This window comes from Durio zibethinus, chromosome 17 (assembly GCF_047325235.1).
Source record: "Durio zibethinus cultivar Kanyao isolate XHJ-2024 chromosome 17, ASM4732523v1, whole genome shotgun sequence".
In the NCBI taxonomy this organism is placed as follows: domain Eukaryota; kingdom Viridiplantae; phylum Streptophyta; class Magnoliopsida; order Malvales; family Malvaceae; genus Durio; species Durio zibethinus.
Window position 1 is genome coordinate 12,827,228 of NC_143178.1, and position 19,609 is coordinate 12,846,836.

At 28.7% G+C, this 19,609-nt stretch overlaps 1 protein-coding gene across 1 annotated transcript; it reads right to left on the bottom strand.

Moving 5' to 3' along the window:
* Positions 1-870: 870 nt before the first annotated feature.
* Positions 871-5,351, bottom strand: LOC111274699 (WUSCHEL-related homeobox 1-like). Its single transcript, XM_089746475.1, has 4 exons — positions 4,756-5,351; positions 4,304-4,615; positions 3,932-4,008; positions 871-1,709 (listed from the first exon to the last, which is right to left on the bottom strand). Exons 1-4 carry the CDS (start codon positions 4,919-4,921, stop codon positions 1,188-1,190), a joined length of 1,077 nt encoding a protein of 358 aa, XP_089602601.1. The 5' UTR covers positions 4,922-5,351; the 3' UTR covers positions 871-1,187.
* Between the last annotated feature and the right edge of the window lie 14,258 nt (positions 5,352-19,609).

Here is a 19,609-nt window from a genome sequence, read left to right on the forward strand (position 1 = left end):
ATGTGGTAAAGTTAACTATTTTTTTTGTTAATAATTTTTTAAATGTGTATGAATAAAGTCTTCTTTCTTCCTTTCGATAAAAAAAGTTTATTTTCTTCTTTCCTCTATTTGCTTATTGATTCAAACGAAAAAAACTTTTTGAAATTCTTGAAAACCAAGTTTCTTTGTCATGTCAACATTAACTTTCAATGCATTCAGAAACCACTTATGATAATTTAAGTACTAATATTATAAAATAGTGGTACAATTGCCATGCATTATTAGGCTTTCATTGTATTGGATTAACTTTACAGATCACAGCACGTGTTTCAGCTAGCATGCGTCTCTTTCTGCCACAGTACTTTCACTCACCTTCATTTTTTTCCCAATAGCCAGAGAGAATGTTATGACATGACATTGCTTTTATAAATCTCCTCTATTACTTTGACAATCGTTCAATCAATAATATTATATATCCAAAACATCAGTTTCATTTGTAATCAAGGTTTATATGTATCTTAAAGAACAAATATTTGGGTTCCTTGTATATAAATTGTACTTATATATAAATATATATATATGTTTGTTTTTCATCACAATATGAATTAGGGAAAGCCTTCATCAGATAATAAAGAAAATTAGAAACTTCGTACGAGGCTTATATATCTTCAATTTGTCTTCACCATTATAGTGGAAAAGTTTTATAACAGATACCGTGTTGTGTTAAAAGAGCAAAAAATCTCTCCAATTCATATTCTTAGTCACTTCAACTTCGAAATCATTCAAATCTAATTCCCATTTTCAGGTCCCCTTATTTCAACATATCATCACAGTCTAAAACAGACCTACTTCAGAACCCTTCATTGGGGAAGGAAGCAAAACAAAGTCTTATTCTGTCAACATTAATCTTTCTGTAATGTTGTCTTAAATATTGTTGTTTTGTTTCTTCATTGACAAATCCAAACATAGTCCAAATGAATTTTAGGGCAACCATTTCAAATCCCTACAACTTCCCAATGCACCCATTCCATGAAATGTAACAGCACAACAACAAAGACAGTTTTCTGAATAAAAACAATAAAAACGTTTCCCAATTTCCATCAAAACTACAGAACCTAAGCATATCCCCACCTTTTTCTGATTTTACATACATAGGAAATTAGTTGAAAAAAAGTAGGGTAAATAAATATCCGTTGGGTTTTAGTTCTTCAAGAAAGGAATTCAAAAAACTGGTAAGGAGTGAGGTTGGCAGTCACGGCTGCAATTGATATCTCATTTTCTTTCTCCTTAGAGTTATGGGTACCGACGCCGCTACGAACAGGGAAGAGTTGTAGAGTTTGAGAATCCCCAGGAGCATCGTCCTGGTTTCTGGCAGTGTTCAAGTGGTCAAGGACATTGCCATTTTGTCTGCTGCAGGGAGCTAGAAAGATGTTGAGATTATGAGTCTTAATGAGCTGCTGCTGCTTTGAGTCCATTGTTCTTATTGCTGTTGGTATTGACGCTGTGGTGATGGTGGAGGCAGTGCTAGTCGCTGCTGCTGTTGCTGTTGCTGTGGCTGTAGTAGAGTTAAAAGGGAGGCAAGAGTAAGACAGCTGCATCTTCTGCCACGTGCCATTCCTTTCTACAAAGTTCCTTCTCTGCTGTAATTCTCCTTCCTCGAATTGGATCCATCCATCTGCTCCACTTTCTGCCACTGTTGCTTTGGCTGCCGCGTGTATTGGAACAGGTTCCTGAAAATTAAAAACCATGAAATACTAAATACATATAAACAAATAAATAAAAGATGATGTGCACTCCTCTTTTTTGTCATGAATCTAAGTTATTGCATTGCATTCAAATCAAAAGACAGATGGTCCACGTCTGGGTGGGACTGGATTGGCAATTCCTACTACTGTGGTCAGCCAAGTCTTTTCACTGTTAGGATGCCCTAGAATATTTTTGAGAGTTTCTATTTGCATTTCCAATTTTTTTCTTCACATGATTTTTTTTTCAAATTTATTTTAAATAAAATTATTTAATTATCTATTCTCAAACTAATCTTTCTTATTTTTAAGTTTCCAAATTTGTAAATTCAGAAATATTTAAAAGTTTTCAATATTGTAGATTCGGAAAGTTTTTAAAAAATGTTTAAATTCATATATCCAAGAAATTTTAAAAATTTCTATCTCAAATTATTGAAATAAAAAAGAAATATAAAGATGCATATTCTGTAATCGGGGTACTTTTTCTATTAAAATTATAATTTTTGTTTATCAATTTGTAAATGAGCATATATTATTTGAACAAATCATATTTTTTTTATAATATTGTGAATGTTTTTTACAATGTAAGAAAGTTTTTTACAATGTAAGATTTTTTCTTCAATTGAATTTTTGAGTTTTGTTGGAAATTGGAATCTTAAAAAATTAAATAAATATTCTTTGTTAGATTAGGATGATATTGATTGGATGAATTTTTTTGAAACCCTAAATATATATTTTTATAAATTTATTAAATATTTATATCTGATAAATTATATAATTTATCGAATTTGAAAATTTAATAAATTATATAACTTATATATATATATATATATGAGAAATATATTACTTACTGCATAACACACTGGAATACTTGTAAAATTGGAATGAATTGGACATACACATTTCAAAACTTTTCAAATTAAAATAAGAAATAATAATTATATAATTTCGCTTAAAAATAGTTTAAAGAAAAAGAATATAGAGATAAAAACGGAGGCACCCAATATTTTTAAAGGTGAGGGTGCTCAAATCAATACCTAGCCTAAATGCCATGAATGAATATCAAGCACAGGATCCAAAAAAACATCAGCAAGTTTCATAGCAGCAGCCCCTACAGAAAGGAGGGAATGCGGCTTTTAAACCATTTTCGTTTCCCAACAAACAATAGTTTTGTTGTTTCCTTGGATCTTTTCCTTATTATAAAATAAAATAATAAAACCTTGAATCTAAACCTAAAAAAATGAATAGTGAATAAGCAGATCATCTTTGCTTAATTAGTTGCATGTTATAATCTTTTTATGGCTAAAGCGTAAAGAGAATTAAGTTGACAAATAATTTTAAGATTGAGGGGTTGTTTGTAATGTTTTCATTTTCTGTTCTTTGTTTTTATTTTTAATTTTTTTAAAAATTTAAAACAAAAACGTGTTTGATAATTTGTTTATATTTTCTGTTTTTTAAAACTAAAAATAAAATTTTGAAAAGTTTTAAAAATTGTTGAAAACTAAAAATGATGTTTTCTAAATTTTGAAAACAATTTTGGTGGTGTTGGCCAGAATCAAACCTCTTCCTTTTAAAAGGTCAAAGCTTTAATCACTTTTTCTTATATATTTTTGTTTTCATATTTTTACAATAAAAAATTCTACCCAAACATATTTTTAAATTCCATAAATTAAAAATAAAACGAAAATAAAATATAAAATTTTCAAAAATATAAAACATAAAATACATAACAATATCAAATGACCCTGAATAAATGAAAAAATTGATTAATGAGTTTAAAAATAACGATGTTAATAAAATTAATTATTGTAATTATAAAATTAAAATATATAATTTCATTTGCATGTGATGCAAATGCCACCGTAATTGTAAAATAAAATATAATAGAAAAAATTGACTATTAAAAATATTATAGTAAGATATGTATATAATAATTTAATATTTGTAAAATTAATAAATAATTTAAAATTATAAAAAATTAGTGGACAAATAGGGTTGACACGTCTTAATTGAGCCAACTGCGTCACACCGATTAAATCCAACACCCCGTCAAATGCGATTGAATAAAAAAATGCTGAAATCGCACCAAGACGGGTGCTATCGGATCCAAATCCAGCCTTAATGAGCTGTGTATATGACCATGATGAAAAACAAAGAAAGGATAGTGAAAAAAAAAAATAATAATAATAATAAAACAGATAGATATAGACCTCTGCTAGTGTACTGCAGTTTGTAGGTGGTGCCCAGTTCTTGGTATGTTCAACTTCATAACCTGTCCTCTCTGCTCCTGTAGACAAAAGGAAAAACAAAAAAAGAATTCAACTTTACATCTCTCTAAACAAACAAATGGAATGGTGAAAACTAAAAAATCAATCTCATATCACATCTCTAACAACAAATGGAATGAAAAAAGCAACTCGTATCTGATATCTCTAAAAAAGAAAAAGCAAAAGTCCATACATATCAAACAATATTTAATTATCTTTCCACACCAATATATTTATAAATATATCTGCAATGTGCAATGCAAAGATTAAGATTATTGCATTTGTTTTTCTCTATCTTACTATATATACATAAACCTGAATCTTTTCTTCCAAAGATATCGGCGTCTCGACTGTGCTCATCATGAGCTGATTCCATTTGTCGGCGACGTTTTTGCCGTTCCCTTGCCTTGTGGTTTTGAAACCAATAGAACACATTCTTTCCTTCTATCTTACCATATCTACGCAGCTGTGCTGTTATATGCTGAATTTGATCTGCTGATGGGGTTCGAGTGCCTCGTCTATAAAGTTCTTCGAGGGTTCTTAACTGCTCCGGCGTTGGGTTCCACCTTGAGCTGACCACAACAGCTGGTTGTGTATTGAACTCCCTCTTGTTTTGATCTCCCATACCTGTTTTTAAAATGGAAAATGATATGAAACCTATGCATAGAGCCATGACGAAGAAGAAATTCAGGAAACAATACAAACTTTCAAGGAAGGAGAGGATAAAGGGAAATTAGAAGAAGAAGAAGAAGAAGATGAAGACGTACTTAGGTGATGATTTAGCGCAAAAAAGTCGTTGCCATTGACATGGCTTAGACAGCCAAGGTTTTTTGTAGAAGGTATTGGCCTTGGTACCAGAGGCCTGAGGTTCCTGCCATTGAAGGAATGAGTCATGTTGAACTCGGCACCATCATTGTAATCCATCGTCCACATTTTGGTGAGCTGTACTAAATTAGGAGAAATCACTTGCTCTTAAAAAGAAATAATAATACCTATTAATATATGGTTTTCTTAAATTCTAGCTCTTTAGCTTGAAGGGGTTGGTGCAATGGCACAGAAAGCTAAACTATTTAAAAGGGTTTGTTTGTTTTAGGGTGAGAGAAAGAGCTAGGTACTTGTACAATGAAACAAAAATAAAAAGATAGGCAAAGGAAAAGGGCTTGAATGCAATCTCACACAGTCTGTTTCCTTGCTTTTAATATATGGTAATATGTGATTATGTGATTGAGCTGAGAAAATGGTGCTGAAGTTGTGAAAAGGGAAATGAAGCATGCAAAGGATCGTGATGGGAGGTTCAAAAGGAAAAAAGAAGAAGAAATCCCTACTTTTAAAGCATAGACGTATACAACTAATTGTTTATATGAGTATATAGTAAAAATGAAAAGGGCGGGGTGACTGAGGACTTTAGGAGAAAGGGTCTGATGAGACAAGGCAAATAGAGGAAAAAGAGAAGAAATGGGTGTTGGTTTAAGAACGAATAAAAGTGGGGTAGACATGAGGTTGACTAATGACTAGGGGTTTGCCCGTGATCGGAGAGAGAGAGGACAAAAGCAAAAAAGTAAAGAGAGAGAAGAGGAAGGGGAAGTGTGGAATTCTGGGAGGGGATATCGAGAGAAGCAAATGAAAAGCGACGTGACGATGATGAGGGTTATCATAAGCCTCGTCAACCTTACATTTATTGTTCTTCTTTTCTCTTCTCTTGTCTTGTCTCGTGCCTTTCACACTTATTCTCAATCCGAACTGCCCCTCTCTTCTTTCTGCTCCCTTACTCTTTTCTTTGTCCATTTTTCCTCTCTTTCAATGCATCTGCTCTGCAACCTCTCTCTCTCTCTCTCTCTCATGCGTTCATATATACATCCATGCATGACTATATATATGTATATACATATAACATATAACATATATCATTATAACTATATATATATGTGCATACAGACATATATACAAACAACAGATGATATTCATAAATTAGCAAATAGTTCCTGTTTCGTACCAAAAAAAAACAGATGATACAAAATTTTGTTTGAAATGTCGTTTGAATACGTGTTTGTTTTGAAGGCTATAGATATCCAAGGGAGTGTGATGTATCATAGTTGTCCTTAATATGGATGTGTTGTTTGTTACACGCTTGCATGGATTGATCAAGTAGTATCAGAATTTTCCCTTTCACTTTTTTGCCAATTCCATCATTCATTATTTCATCTTGGGCGTCCATTTTCTATTTCCTTCAAGGTATATGGTCACTATGATGAAATGATTTCAATTCTCCAATAATTGGCGCACCCTCCTCAGTCCTGTCCTCTTTTATAATTTATCAAAAGGTTTCATTATTGCTTAATTATTACTAGTTTCTGTAAGATAGTAACTTTAGCAAATTCTTTTTGTAGTTAGTCTAAGCTTTTGCATATGATTGAACATCTAAAAATTAGATGTAAAATTATATCCTTATTTTTTGGTGACATAAAAGCATATACAGCAAGGACTATTAAATCATTTGTGTTTTCAAAATTTATTTCTGTTTTGGGTTGACATAGGTTATGCTTAATTTTATTTCTTTGATGTTGTATAGGATAATAATTCATGGTAAAACACACTACAAATATGAACAATTTTCTTTCAATTTATCAGTTCACAAATCCTGATATCTTTAGGTAAGATTAAGTAAGGTCAAGTTTATAAGATTTCTCATCATAACTAATTAATTATAATCTAAAATTAAAAAAAAATATTTGAACTAATAGATTGATCAACCTATATAAATATATTAAGAATACAAAATTTTAAGTAATTTAAATATTCTCAAAATTTGCGTATAGATACTTTTTAATTAAGGGAGCTTCTATTTACACTCCACAATTACTCTCTACATCCATTTTTTATTTACACTCCAAATTTAAATCTTTTTCCCCTTTGTCGATTCTTCCCATCTTTCTTCAAACCCTAAACAAAATCATCCTTTAAACTTCAATCCAAACCCTAAAATTACAAGCTACTAACTAAATCAAGTTACTAAAATTGAATTTAAAGGTAAGTTATGTTTAGTTTTTGTTAATTTTTGAGTAAATTGAAATTGTTTTATTAGGTTATTTTTATGTGAAATCTTGAATGACATGTAAATCCATAAATTTAATAGACCCTGAATATTTGTATCCACACCACATCAAAATGGAGATTTAATGGCTATTTTTAGCGGCGTTTTTAAATAAACGTCACAAAGTTTTGTGTTTTATAAGGTTAGCGGCCTTTTTTTATAAAACACCACTAAGTTCTCACATAGCGGCATTTAGATTTAAAAACCCTACTAAAAATATATTTTTGTGATGTTTGTTGACTTAAACACCGCTATATACTTTGACTTTTAATTGAAAAAAATTATTCAAGGCTTTTTTGATCAGAAATGCCTTAAATAACTCCATTCAAAATTTTGTAAGGGATTATTCAAGGTATTTTTTTGCCAAAAAATGCCTTGAATAATCTCTAAAAAAAATTGGAGAGGATTATTGAAGGCATTTTTGGCTAAAAACGCCTTACATAACCCCATTTAAATTTTTGTAAGGGATTATTCAAGTTGTTTTCTGGCCAAAAACGCCCTGAATAATCCCTAAAAAAATGGAAGGGAATTATTCAAGGTGGTTTTGGCCAGAAATACCTTGAATAACCCCATTCAATTTTTTGTAAAGGATTATTCAAGGTGTTTTCTAGCCAAAAATACCTTGAATAATCCCCAAAAAATGGAAAGGGATTATTCAAGGTATTTTTTACTAGAAAAGCCTTGAATAAACCCATTCAATTTTTTGTAAAGACCAAAAAATGCCTTGAATAATCCCAAAAAAATGGGAGGGTGATTATTGAAGGCTTTTTTTTTTTTTGCAGAAAACGCTTTGAATAATCTTTAAAAAAATAGAAGGAGATTATTCAAGGTGTTCTGGTTAGAAACACCTTAAACCATTCAATTTTTTTGTAAGAGATTATTCATGACATTTTCTGACCAAAAACGCCTTGAATAATCTCCAAAACATTTAGAGGGATTGTTGAAGGTATTTTTGGCTAGAAACACCTTGAGTAATCCTTTAAAGATGGAAGACAATTATTGAAGGTATTTTTAGCTAGAAATACCTTGAATAAATTTAATTTTTTGTAAGGGCTAAAAAATGTCTTGAATAATTTCAAAAAAATGGGAGGGGATTATTGAAGGCATTTTTTTTTGTTGCAAAAAATGCTTTGAATAATCCCTAAAAAATTGAAGTGGATTATTTAAAGCGTTTTTGCTAGAAACACCTTGAACATTCAATTTTTTGTAAGAGATTATTCAAGGTGTTTTTCTAGCCAAAAACGCTTTGAATAATCTAAAAAAAAAAGAATTATTCAAGGTGTTTTTGGCTAGAAATGCTTTGAATAATCTAAAAAAAAATTAAATGGGATTATTGAAGTCCTTTTTAACAAAAAATGCCTTCAATAATCACATTTTCCTATTGTTAAATTTCTCTTAAATTTCAAACCTACGAGACCCTTTTTTGCTTTTCTTTACTCTATTCATTTTTTCCATTTCTGCTTACTTTGGGTCATTTTCTACTTGAGTTTCAATTATTTTGTGGTCAATTTTCATCTTCTTTCTTTTTGTTTTTGTAAATTTCAAGGTAGCTTTCTTGTATTTTAGGTCAAATCTTTAAACTTCTTATCTGATTTATTGGGTTAAATCTCTAAACTTCTTGCCTGATTTGTTGTATCTCTGCAGCCATTCATGCTCCATTGGTAAGCTCCATTTCAACATTGATAATTTTTAGTGTTTGGCCATTCTTTTTTTTTTTTACCAATTTATTTCGTTATTGCAATTCTAAGTTTGGTTTTGTTTGGTTGGTGAGAAAAATTCAAGATAGAATAGAAAGTCAAAGAAATAAGGTTTTTTTTCTAAAAAACTTAAAATTGAACATTGAATTTAGTTACAAACATGAATGAAATTTTAGGTTTAGTTTTTTTTAACAAAATATTTTTTAAATTACTAAAAAATTATTACTTGTTAACATGAATTTGTTGATTTATTTAAGATATCCTTAGGAAACGATTTTGAAATAGTCTTTTATTAATTTTTTTCATCTCATCTTGGCATTTGTTTTGTTTGGTTTTTCAGATCATGGTGTTTGATGAAACAACTTAATCTTACATGAAAGGATTCATTGTGCATGAAAACCATCAACAACAGAAGATGGTAGAGACTAAGGTGGGAAAAATCTTTCATCAAATGGTAGTGTTTCAAATCTATGTAGTCATCAATTTCATATATTTTAAATTTTTGGTTAATGTACTAAAATAATTTGAATGTTATTACATGTATTAAACTTTTTGTTCCATCCCTATTGGAACAAATTATGTATTTATAATATTCGGTTTATGAATTTAAGTTCTTTTTTATTTCTTTTACTATTTTTATTTAATGATAATAATCAATATTAAAAGAAAATTTTTAAAAAATAAATTTCTTAATTTAGCGGTGTAAATGTCAAATGTAGCAACGCTTTCTACTATAAACGTCACTAAATTTAATGAGTTTTCTACTATAAGTGTCGTTAAATTTAGTGATGTTTTATAATAAAAGTCACTATTTTCCCCGATGCAGGTATAAGCAGCACTTTTAGCGGTATTTTTGGTAAATGTCACTAATCTTTTAGTGGCACTTATAAATGCCACTAAATCTATAAAAAAAATGACACTAAAAGCTTAATCTCATGTAGTGCCATAAGCTTTTTTTAAGGAATATCTATAAGATTTTTAAAGCTTATGGATTGAATATTTATGAGCTTTAAAAAGCTTATGGTCCGTAGGCTTAAGAGTTTATTACAGTTTTGATACCTGAATTATAAGAAAATGTATAAATTATTATATGAACAAAGAAAATGTACAAATCTCCTATTGAACTTTTAAAGTGTGTAAACTTTTAGTCCATTAGTTAACATCGTTAACTCAATTTGCTCATATGGCATTTAGCTAATAAAATTATGTCACATATTTTTTATGTATTAATTAAAAAAATCATTTAACTCCACATGAAAAGTCCATGTGGATCCCACCTGACATCCAATTGATATGCTTTGCAAGAATTTTTCTATAATAATTTTTTACAATATTTTTTCTTTTTTACTTTATTATTTTTTTTAATGAAACAATGTATTAAAAAATAGACTTTCCAAAAAATCACAATTAACATCTAAAAAAACAAAAAAACCTCAAGAAATCACTAGTAAAATACCCAATTTCTAACAAAATAAACCTTTGATAGAAATCTCCAATATCAATGAAAATTGTTCGAGAAAAATTACCCACTCAAAATGTAAGATTATTGAAATTTCTTAGATAAGAGAAAGCGAAGTCATTCCACACATTGTTGTCAAGTGCAAATAGCATTTCTATTTTTCTTAACCAAGTACTTCCATCAATTATGACATTTGGCTAATACCATAATTTAGTTCTTTTAGATTGTTGGTCTAGCTAGATGTTGATCCAAGAAACTGTGCAAGTGAGTGTGTATTCATTTAATGATTAAAATTAAATCTAACAAGTTTTTTGGTGATTCAATCAATTAAACAAACAATTTTGCTAGATGAAGATGATACCTTTTATGCATCTTATTGGATGTGGTTTGTAAATTTTTACTTCTCACTTTTCTTAAATCTTACAATAAAGGGAGTGAGAAGTTGTACAAGAATCTAATTAACTTGATAATGTTGGGATAGGTGTTTGAGATGCCAGCAGTGGGTGACTCATGAATACTCCTTGTTGAAAAATTATTTAGGGTAAGTGTAAGAAACTATGGCTAATATAAATTAGTTTCTTCCTACATTGCTTTGATTATCTAAAGGGAAATTTGGTTCACGAAATTTTGGATTCTGGAGAAAAGTATGATCTCTAGAAAAGTGTGATACTTAAGATTTTCTTTCATTTTTAAGGCATCTCGTGATTCACTCATTTGTTGGGGGAATCCACGTCTATTAATTCTTGTATAATTACCATAATCTCCTTAACATATATGATGGCAACTTTTCATTAACTTTTATTAATAATAAATACCTAAACGACAAATAATGCCTTTAGCAATAAAATGAGATAAATATTTTATTTGATTATTGTTTTTATTTATAAAATATCATCAATTAAGGCATTTGAAACTTTTTTTAGTAGCAAAAATTGATAGAACAAATTGTTAGAAAAAAAGATCAATTAGTGCATTTACCACTTTTTTTATGTTAAGGAAAAACTTAAAAATGGTCCTTTAATTTATTTTATAAAATGATCATTTAAGGTATTTATGTACAAAAAATGCCTTAAATAATATAAAATGATTATTTAAAGCATTTTCTTTATAGAAACATATTAAATAATCCTTTTTTTTATATTATAGATCATTTAATAATTATCCTTTAATTTATAAAAAGATTATTTAAGGCATTTATAGAAAAAGCTTTAAATAATAGAAAAAGATTATTAAAGGCATTGTTTTTTGTATAGAAATGCCTTAACTAATCATTTTATTTTTTTATGTTATGAATCATTTAGTAAATATCCTTTAATTTATAAAAGGATTATTTAAGGCATTTTTATACAAAAAAACAACTTAAATAATCCTTTTATTTATTTATATTATGGATCATTTAATAATTATCCTTTAATTTATAAAAAGATTATTTAAGACATTTTTGTCTTTTTATAAAAGGATCATTTAAGGCGTTTTAGTAAACAAACACCTTAAATGATCATTTTAAAAAGTTCATTTCCATTCTTGAACCTTGAAAAACCAAACCACTAATACAATTGAACGATAAAAAGCTACAATGCGTGTATTTCCCTAAACCCATCAATCCATTTACTTTGCCTTTTGGTTTCTTCATTTCTTTTGTCGTTGTCGACCATCAACCACTCAACGCCGTCGCATATCTTTTTTATTGGTATATGCGTATTTTTTCTTTTTTTGCACTTTTTATTTTCTTTTATATGTCATTTTATCTTTCCTTACTATACATATTTATATTTTTGTGTTTTTATGCATATTCCACTATCACCTGCATTACACAACCTCCTTTCATTACATGCATGGTATTTTTTTTGTTGTTTGGTTTTAGTATTATGGTTTGCTAAATGATTTTTGAACTCATTTGGTTTGCATGAAACTCTTATGATATAATGAAACATAGTATGGCTTATACCCGTATAATATTATTAGTTTTAGAATGTTTTATGTATATTGGTATATGAATTATAGTGGATATTTATTGTTTTTATTGTATGATATATAGAGAGACAGTTTGGTGTATTTTGTATAATTATAATCAAAATCGTAAGTATTATGAAATTTGAAAAATATATGTCTCTTGCTACTGAACATAAAAAAGATACATTCGTAGTGAAAACCAAAAAGCAAAGGGATGTGGTAAACAAATTAAAGCGACCAAACAAAAATTCACATTGAGTTCAATTAAAGTGGGATGCTTGTGCTGTATAGAGCTTCCAAGTTAGCTAGTTATATTGGAGTGGTCATATCGTATAGTATTTCTATTATGTACCATAATTAGTGGATGGTTTTGGATGATAAAAAAGATAGTATATATGAGTCGGTTATGGTATGTTTATTGAACAATATTCAAATATTTATACATTTGGGCATTGAATTGAATTAATGTGTTCATACTAATTGTTTTAAATTTATTAGGAATGGTTTGGCATCCTAAATAAGTATAATAGCTTGTATTGCAATCGACTAGGAAAGCATTTAAAGACTTTAAAAGCAAATTAACAACCTAATATATTTTACCATTCGTAGATAATTTTGATTTGTTTGCTGATCCTCCATAGTCACATGCAGATGTTATCAATTATGAAGAGTGGAATCAATTTATTCAATATGGTATATCAAATGAATTCTTGATACGCATACCTAATTTATTAATTGTTTATAATATTTTATGTAATATATTCGATATCTTAATATGTGATTTACCTTATTTATTTTTTTTTTAGAAAATCAAAGAATAACAAAAGAACATTAAGGCCAAACAAGTATATCACCATCGAACATGAAGAAAAGGTTATGCAAATGTTAAGCATGATCTTGTAAATATTCACACACTTATTTTATACTCATATATGAACATTGACAAACATGTGAACATAGATTTTTATTCTTATATTGCCTTAATTTTTTAAGAATTATCTAATTCTAGAAGCGAAGTTTTTAGATGGGATGTATGAAAAAAAAGATATATGTGAAAAGATGGATCGTTTGCATATAAAGCAACTGAAGATATAGCTTTAAAAGATTGTAAGTATAACCCATCAATTTATCACTTATGATATGTTTGTGCTTGTATGCATAACTATATATTGTATAACTTTTTTGTTACACAATAACTTTTTATGTTTCAAGATGAATTTGCTACTAAATTTGAATTTAGTGAACTACCAATCGATTATGGCAAAGATCACTTGTTTTTAGCATAAGGATTAAAAAAAAGACATGGTCAAGTTCTAAGGGTTGGTTGATTTATGTTGCCATCAAAGTTCTTCAATAATCAACCCAAACCCTCTCTAATAAAAAATACAGAATATGAAGTAATCATTTAGCAACAATATTAAAGACTTGATAAGCAACAACAATGCCTAAATGATCAACAGTAACAATTGGTAGCTTTGGAAGCAATGTTGACAGTAATGCAGCCTAACATGCTTGGATGGCAGTCTAGTACTGACATCCAATAGGAAAATGCTTTTGCAAATCAAGTCTGGTAGCAAACCTAAACTCTAGTAATAATCATTATTTTCATTTTTTTTATTAATTCAATATTTATTTGTATTTTATATTATTTGATTTGGTTTTAATATTTATATTCATTGTATCACAAATAAAGATGTTAGGACTCAGACGATGATCCCTATAGAGGCTACTATTAATGCTTTATTTAGTTATGCACTTGATCAATTATCTAGAGGAAACATCATTATTGTTGAGTCTAAGCATAGGTTATTTGATCATCCATCCCTTTCTTACATTAAAAGCCTTGAAATTGAGGCATTTTGTACTCTGGATGAGATATCAGCTTTTGATATTGATGCCTATATGAGATTAGCTTATCAATTAATTTAAATATTCAAAGTGAATATCAATTATATCATATCAGGATATATTACTAATTGGTACTGTTGATTGTTATCGTGCAGCCTTTTATACAAAGAGATTAAGGTGAGATAAATGACCCATAGATTCAGATTCATTGACCCAAATGTGATTGATCAAGAGAGTGGCACAATCATTATTTGTGGTCATCATGTGGGCTAATGCATGTAAAAATGGGCTGACTATTTTTTGTTGCCTTATAATACTGGATAAGTTTTATTCGTACTACTAAAATTGTATCATTTATGACATCTAATGTCATGCCTAGTATTTGTATATCATGCCTATTATTTTATAGGCATCATTGGCTACTTATTGTAATTGATACCAATTCCTGGATGACATATTTATTAAACTACAATAATGATACCTAAACCCGATATTAATAATTTAATAAAGAGGTTTTACATATTATTAATAAGTGATAATTAGATTATATTGTGTTTCTTCATAATTATTATTATTTTTTTACTATTGTTTTTTTGTTCAATGTAGTGGAATAGTTGCAGTTGATAAGAATAGAAAGATAAATTGTGTGTCATTGCTGGTAAGTGTAAAATATATTTCTTTATGATGAGTTTATTTAGATAAATATTTACCAACCAACTCAATTTTATTTTTCGGGTACCTTATCAACCAAATGTTATCGAATGTGGTTATTATGTCCTTCATTTTATGAGAGAGATATTTTTATATGATTTTATGAGCACACCAATCAAGGTTAGTATTAATTCCATATAATAGTAATATCTTTCAATAAAATAAACCTAAAGTTTGTGCACGTTAAACAACATTGACTTCTAATTTTTTTTATAATGGGAGAATAAAGGAAGCTTTACAAAAAATGAATTTGATGAGGTCCGCAAAGAGTGGTTTGATTATGTATTATCATTCATTAAACCTTAATGTTGGAAAATGTTGATTGGTTGTAAATATATGCATTACATTGATCTAATTTTTTTGTAAAGGTAGTATGATTGGATATTTGTTATTTTTGTTTGGTTTATTAGTTTATTTTTATTGGTATAAATCTTTTTTATATCATTCGCATTATATAAGACACATACAATGTGGACCACCAAACATTCATATTTTTATATGCCAATGTTATTAGTTATAAATCCAAATTGTGGGGTCATATTGAATTATTACGATGTTTGTTTTCTAAATACAAATATGAAATTCGTTGTATCACAAATATCTATTTAATTCATACAAGTACGATGATCCATTATAAATAAACCCATGTATAACATGCCACACATTATGATACATATTCATAACTTCCCCTTCCTACCTTAACATATCTAAATAGGTTTACAAAAATATTGTATGAATTTGTATAAAATATGTACTGCTTTGTGATTTTCTTTCAACATATACTCACCAACAGTGATTATTTCATTAGGCATGAATTCATCGAGTTGCATTATTTCATTGAAAAATGACTTTCTTCTATCTATATTCTTGACTTCTGTCTAGAAGTGAGCTAAAATGCCTTATCACATTTATAGCCTTATCATATAAAGCACCAATTTTTCCAATTTGATCAACCAATTCAACAATTGGTCTTTTCTCATTCTTAGAATGCTTGTTGCTTGACAATGTCATCCTAGCGCTACTTGGAGCAATATAACCAATTTTTTTTCATTCTCTCCTTTCTTTGTATTTTCTTCGGCATGGATATCAAACTTTAGAGAAAAGTAAGTAGCCTTATTAGCATTCAATGATTCAACCACATTGGTTGCTATTTCATCTCTTTGATCAATTGCTGTATTAGATCCAAAATTCACTTTAACATCATCAAAATATGGGAAAGGTTTGTTCCTTAAACTTTTAGCATGTTGGTGTAACTGGCAAAAGTTCAAGCAAGTACGAATCAAATAAAACCCATAGAAAAAAATATAAAAAAGTTAGATAAGCTATAATATAATCTTCAAAGACTTACCCAAACCCATTCATCAAATACTTCTCAACTGTGATACATTTTTCTTGATTATTCCACCTAAATCTATTAAAATTTTTCATATCACAAATTGCGTGATATTCTTAAGTAGTTTAACCCTAGATTCGATATAAGGGTTGGCTTTAAGTTGTGAAGTAGGAATAAGTTGCTCTAGCATTCGTTTTATATAATCTAAATATTCAACATGGAATGTCTTATTATCCACTCTCTATTTAAGATCTTAGCCAAAGAATATAGGCCTTGAACCAGATAGGAATCCTCTTTCTGAGTCCATGAATGGTTACTAACACCTGAACTATCCACTTTTTTTCTAGATTAGCCTAGAACAGATTGCGATGGATTGGCACATGATGAAGACATGTTCAATTCCTAATCACATAGTTAGACATTATGAAATAATAGCAATATAATAAATTAAAAACAATCCAGGGAATCAAATAAACGAATACACATGGAAAGAAAACAAATAAGTGTGTACTCTAAATTGTTATATACATTGGACATTTAAGAATAAAAAAATATAACGTAAACATATATTCAATATTGATATAAAACAAATTCTACACTCAACCATATGGTACATACAATAAAAACCATTGGGTAAACAAATTATAACATACAAAACATTTCTATAATGTTGTTAACCAATGGGTGAACATCTTATTAGATAGATTATCTCTAAACTAAGTCTAAAAATCAGATGGCTCTATATGCATAATCAAATCTTGATTTTTAGATTTATCCAATTGGTTAATACTTCCTTCAGCAACATCACCTTCAATAGGGTCAAAAACTATCTCAAACCTAATAAAGTTATAGAGAGGGCAACAAGCAAAAATGATTTGACATTATGCTTTAATTGAATAAAATGACTTTGCCCTTAAAATTGCCCATCTAGCTTTCAATATACCAAAACATCTTTCAATATAATTTCTTGCTTGAGAGTGTTTCCTATTTAAGTATTCCTGCAGGGTTGTCAGTTGAAGTCTTACCTTTCAATCACTAAGATGGTATCTTGACCTTTATAAGGTGCAAAGAATCCTTCCCTATTTATATATCCGAATTCATATAAATAATAATTACCTATTATCCACTCAACAATATTAATAATATGAAAAAAAAAGTGTTTTGTGATTAACATTACATGAATATAATAAAAATAATACCTTATGGGATCATTAACCCATTCTGGCAGGTAATGGCATCTCTTAGCACTCTACCATCTGCTACAAAACCTTCTTATCCCAGTAGAACATATATAAATTTCATATTTGGGCTACAAACATCAAGGACATTGGTATTAATTTTATTTTTCCTAGTCCTATCCTGTCAACTGTGTCTATATTGACTTTATGTATATCTCATCTAAGGCACTCAAACAACCCTTAAACCATTTTCATCTATTATCTGTTGAAATTTTTAGTATCGGTTTGGGTTTTTTAAACAACAATGTATGCAATCTTAAAATAGAATTCAACATAGAATGAAATTATTTGCTAATTGTCTCTCTATATTTGGCCACTTAACACTTTATAACCCTATTTTTTGCATGATAGGCAATGATATGGAGGAGGGTAATAACTAGTTCTTCTATTGATATATATTTAGATGACTATAACCCCCTTTTAGTTTTAAGCAAATGACATAATTTTACAAAAAATTTGCTATCCATTCTAGTATTATCTAGACATTGTCAATAACTCTAAAAATTCATTACGTTTAAGTTTAACTCTCTAATATGTAGCTTATCATAAGATGTTTCATCATAAGATAGTCTACGTCATTTTCTAACGTTTATATTTAATAAAGTTATAGCAACAAAACATAACACATGCAATAAAATCTCTATCTATTTCAAATGCATCAAAATCAATGTAACTAATTTCATCTTCCTTCTTAGTAATAAACCAACCATAATTGTTTAGAAGATAGAATATCGTTAAAGTTGAAAACATAAATGAAAAGCAAATCTTGGTAAATGGTAGATAGAATCTATCAAAAATCATCAAATAAAATATAAATTAGAAACAAAGCATTGGAAGATTGGAAGGAGCTAAAATAACCACAAAACAAGTTGTTTATATCATAAACATAAATCCATATCTAAACGACATCTAAAATGATAAACAAAAACATTGGAAGGCAACATCAATTATAAAAGATCAATTAGAAAGTATACACACTGTTTTGTGTAAAAAACAAAGATAAACTTAATAAGACAAATATTAAATGATGGATGTTAAAGGTGAAATTAGTTCAAAGAGAAAAGTAAATGCTATGAACTGAGATCTGTTGAAATATAAATAAAAAATGTATTGGTTATTGAAACATGATAAAGATATCAAATAAGGTGTTTCAATATACAAATGCCTTATTTGATATATAAAGCTATTTGCTTCACATTAGACATAAGAACATTCATATTGTCATAACACGGTCTTCAAGAGGGAAAAAATTAATATGTGACAATTAAAAAGGTTGTAGGAAGAAATGCTTCAATTGATAACCAATTAAAGTGTTTTTTCATTAAACACCTTAATCGTTTGTTTATACTGTGACTGAAAATAATTTGTCATAGCATTATTTACGAGAACAAAAAAAAGATTTGTTTTGAATTACTAAAGCCAAGGATTATTTAAGGCATTTTGAGCACCAAATGCCATAATTGATGATCATTTAAGGCATTGGTGTACATAAATGCCTTAAATGATCATCAGTTATGGTGTTTCTTAGTCCCAAATGCCTTAAATAATTAATGTCATACAAGAAAAAAATTTTGTTTTAAATTATCGAGGTTAGGATTATTTAAGGTGTTTTAAGCACCAAATGCCATAAATGATAATCATTTAAGGCGTTTGTATACAGAAACGCCTTAAATGATCATCAATTATGGCGTTTCTTAAACCCAAATGCCTTAAATAATTCATGTCATCACTTATTTGAGGCCAAGGATTATTTAAGGTGTTCTGTCATGCCAAATGCTTTAATTGCAATATAAAAAAATATTTTTTCAGACATGCTTTTCAAAAGGGTAACAACTATTTCATCATTTTTTATTCAAGTCAATTTTGAAAATAAGGTAACTTTTCCCCTCAAAATCCTAGAATACTACAGGGAGAGGTAGGATTTTGATTTCAAAACTTGGATACTATTAGGAATTTGACATTTTCTCCTATAATTAGATTACCCTGAACCAAACATGAAAATCAAATACTTACCATCAAGATTCTGGGAAAAAATTTATGGATTCTCCCAAACCAAACACACTCTAAGTGTTTTTCATTTTTCTAAATGCTTGTACTTCATTAGGAAAATGAGATACTTGCTCATTTTTCCAAGTTGAGTTTATCCATTTCTACCTCTAATGGTACTTTTAACTCGAGTTGTTCCTCTTGGGTCTTTCAGTTGAAGTAACAAATCCTTGTAGCTGGTGGATCGATTTCTAATAATGGAATAAATAACATTCATATCATCCTTATGGTAGAACAAAAGGAGA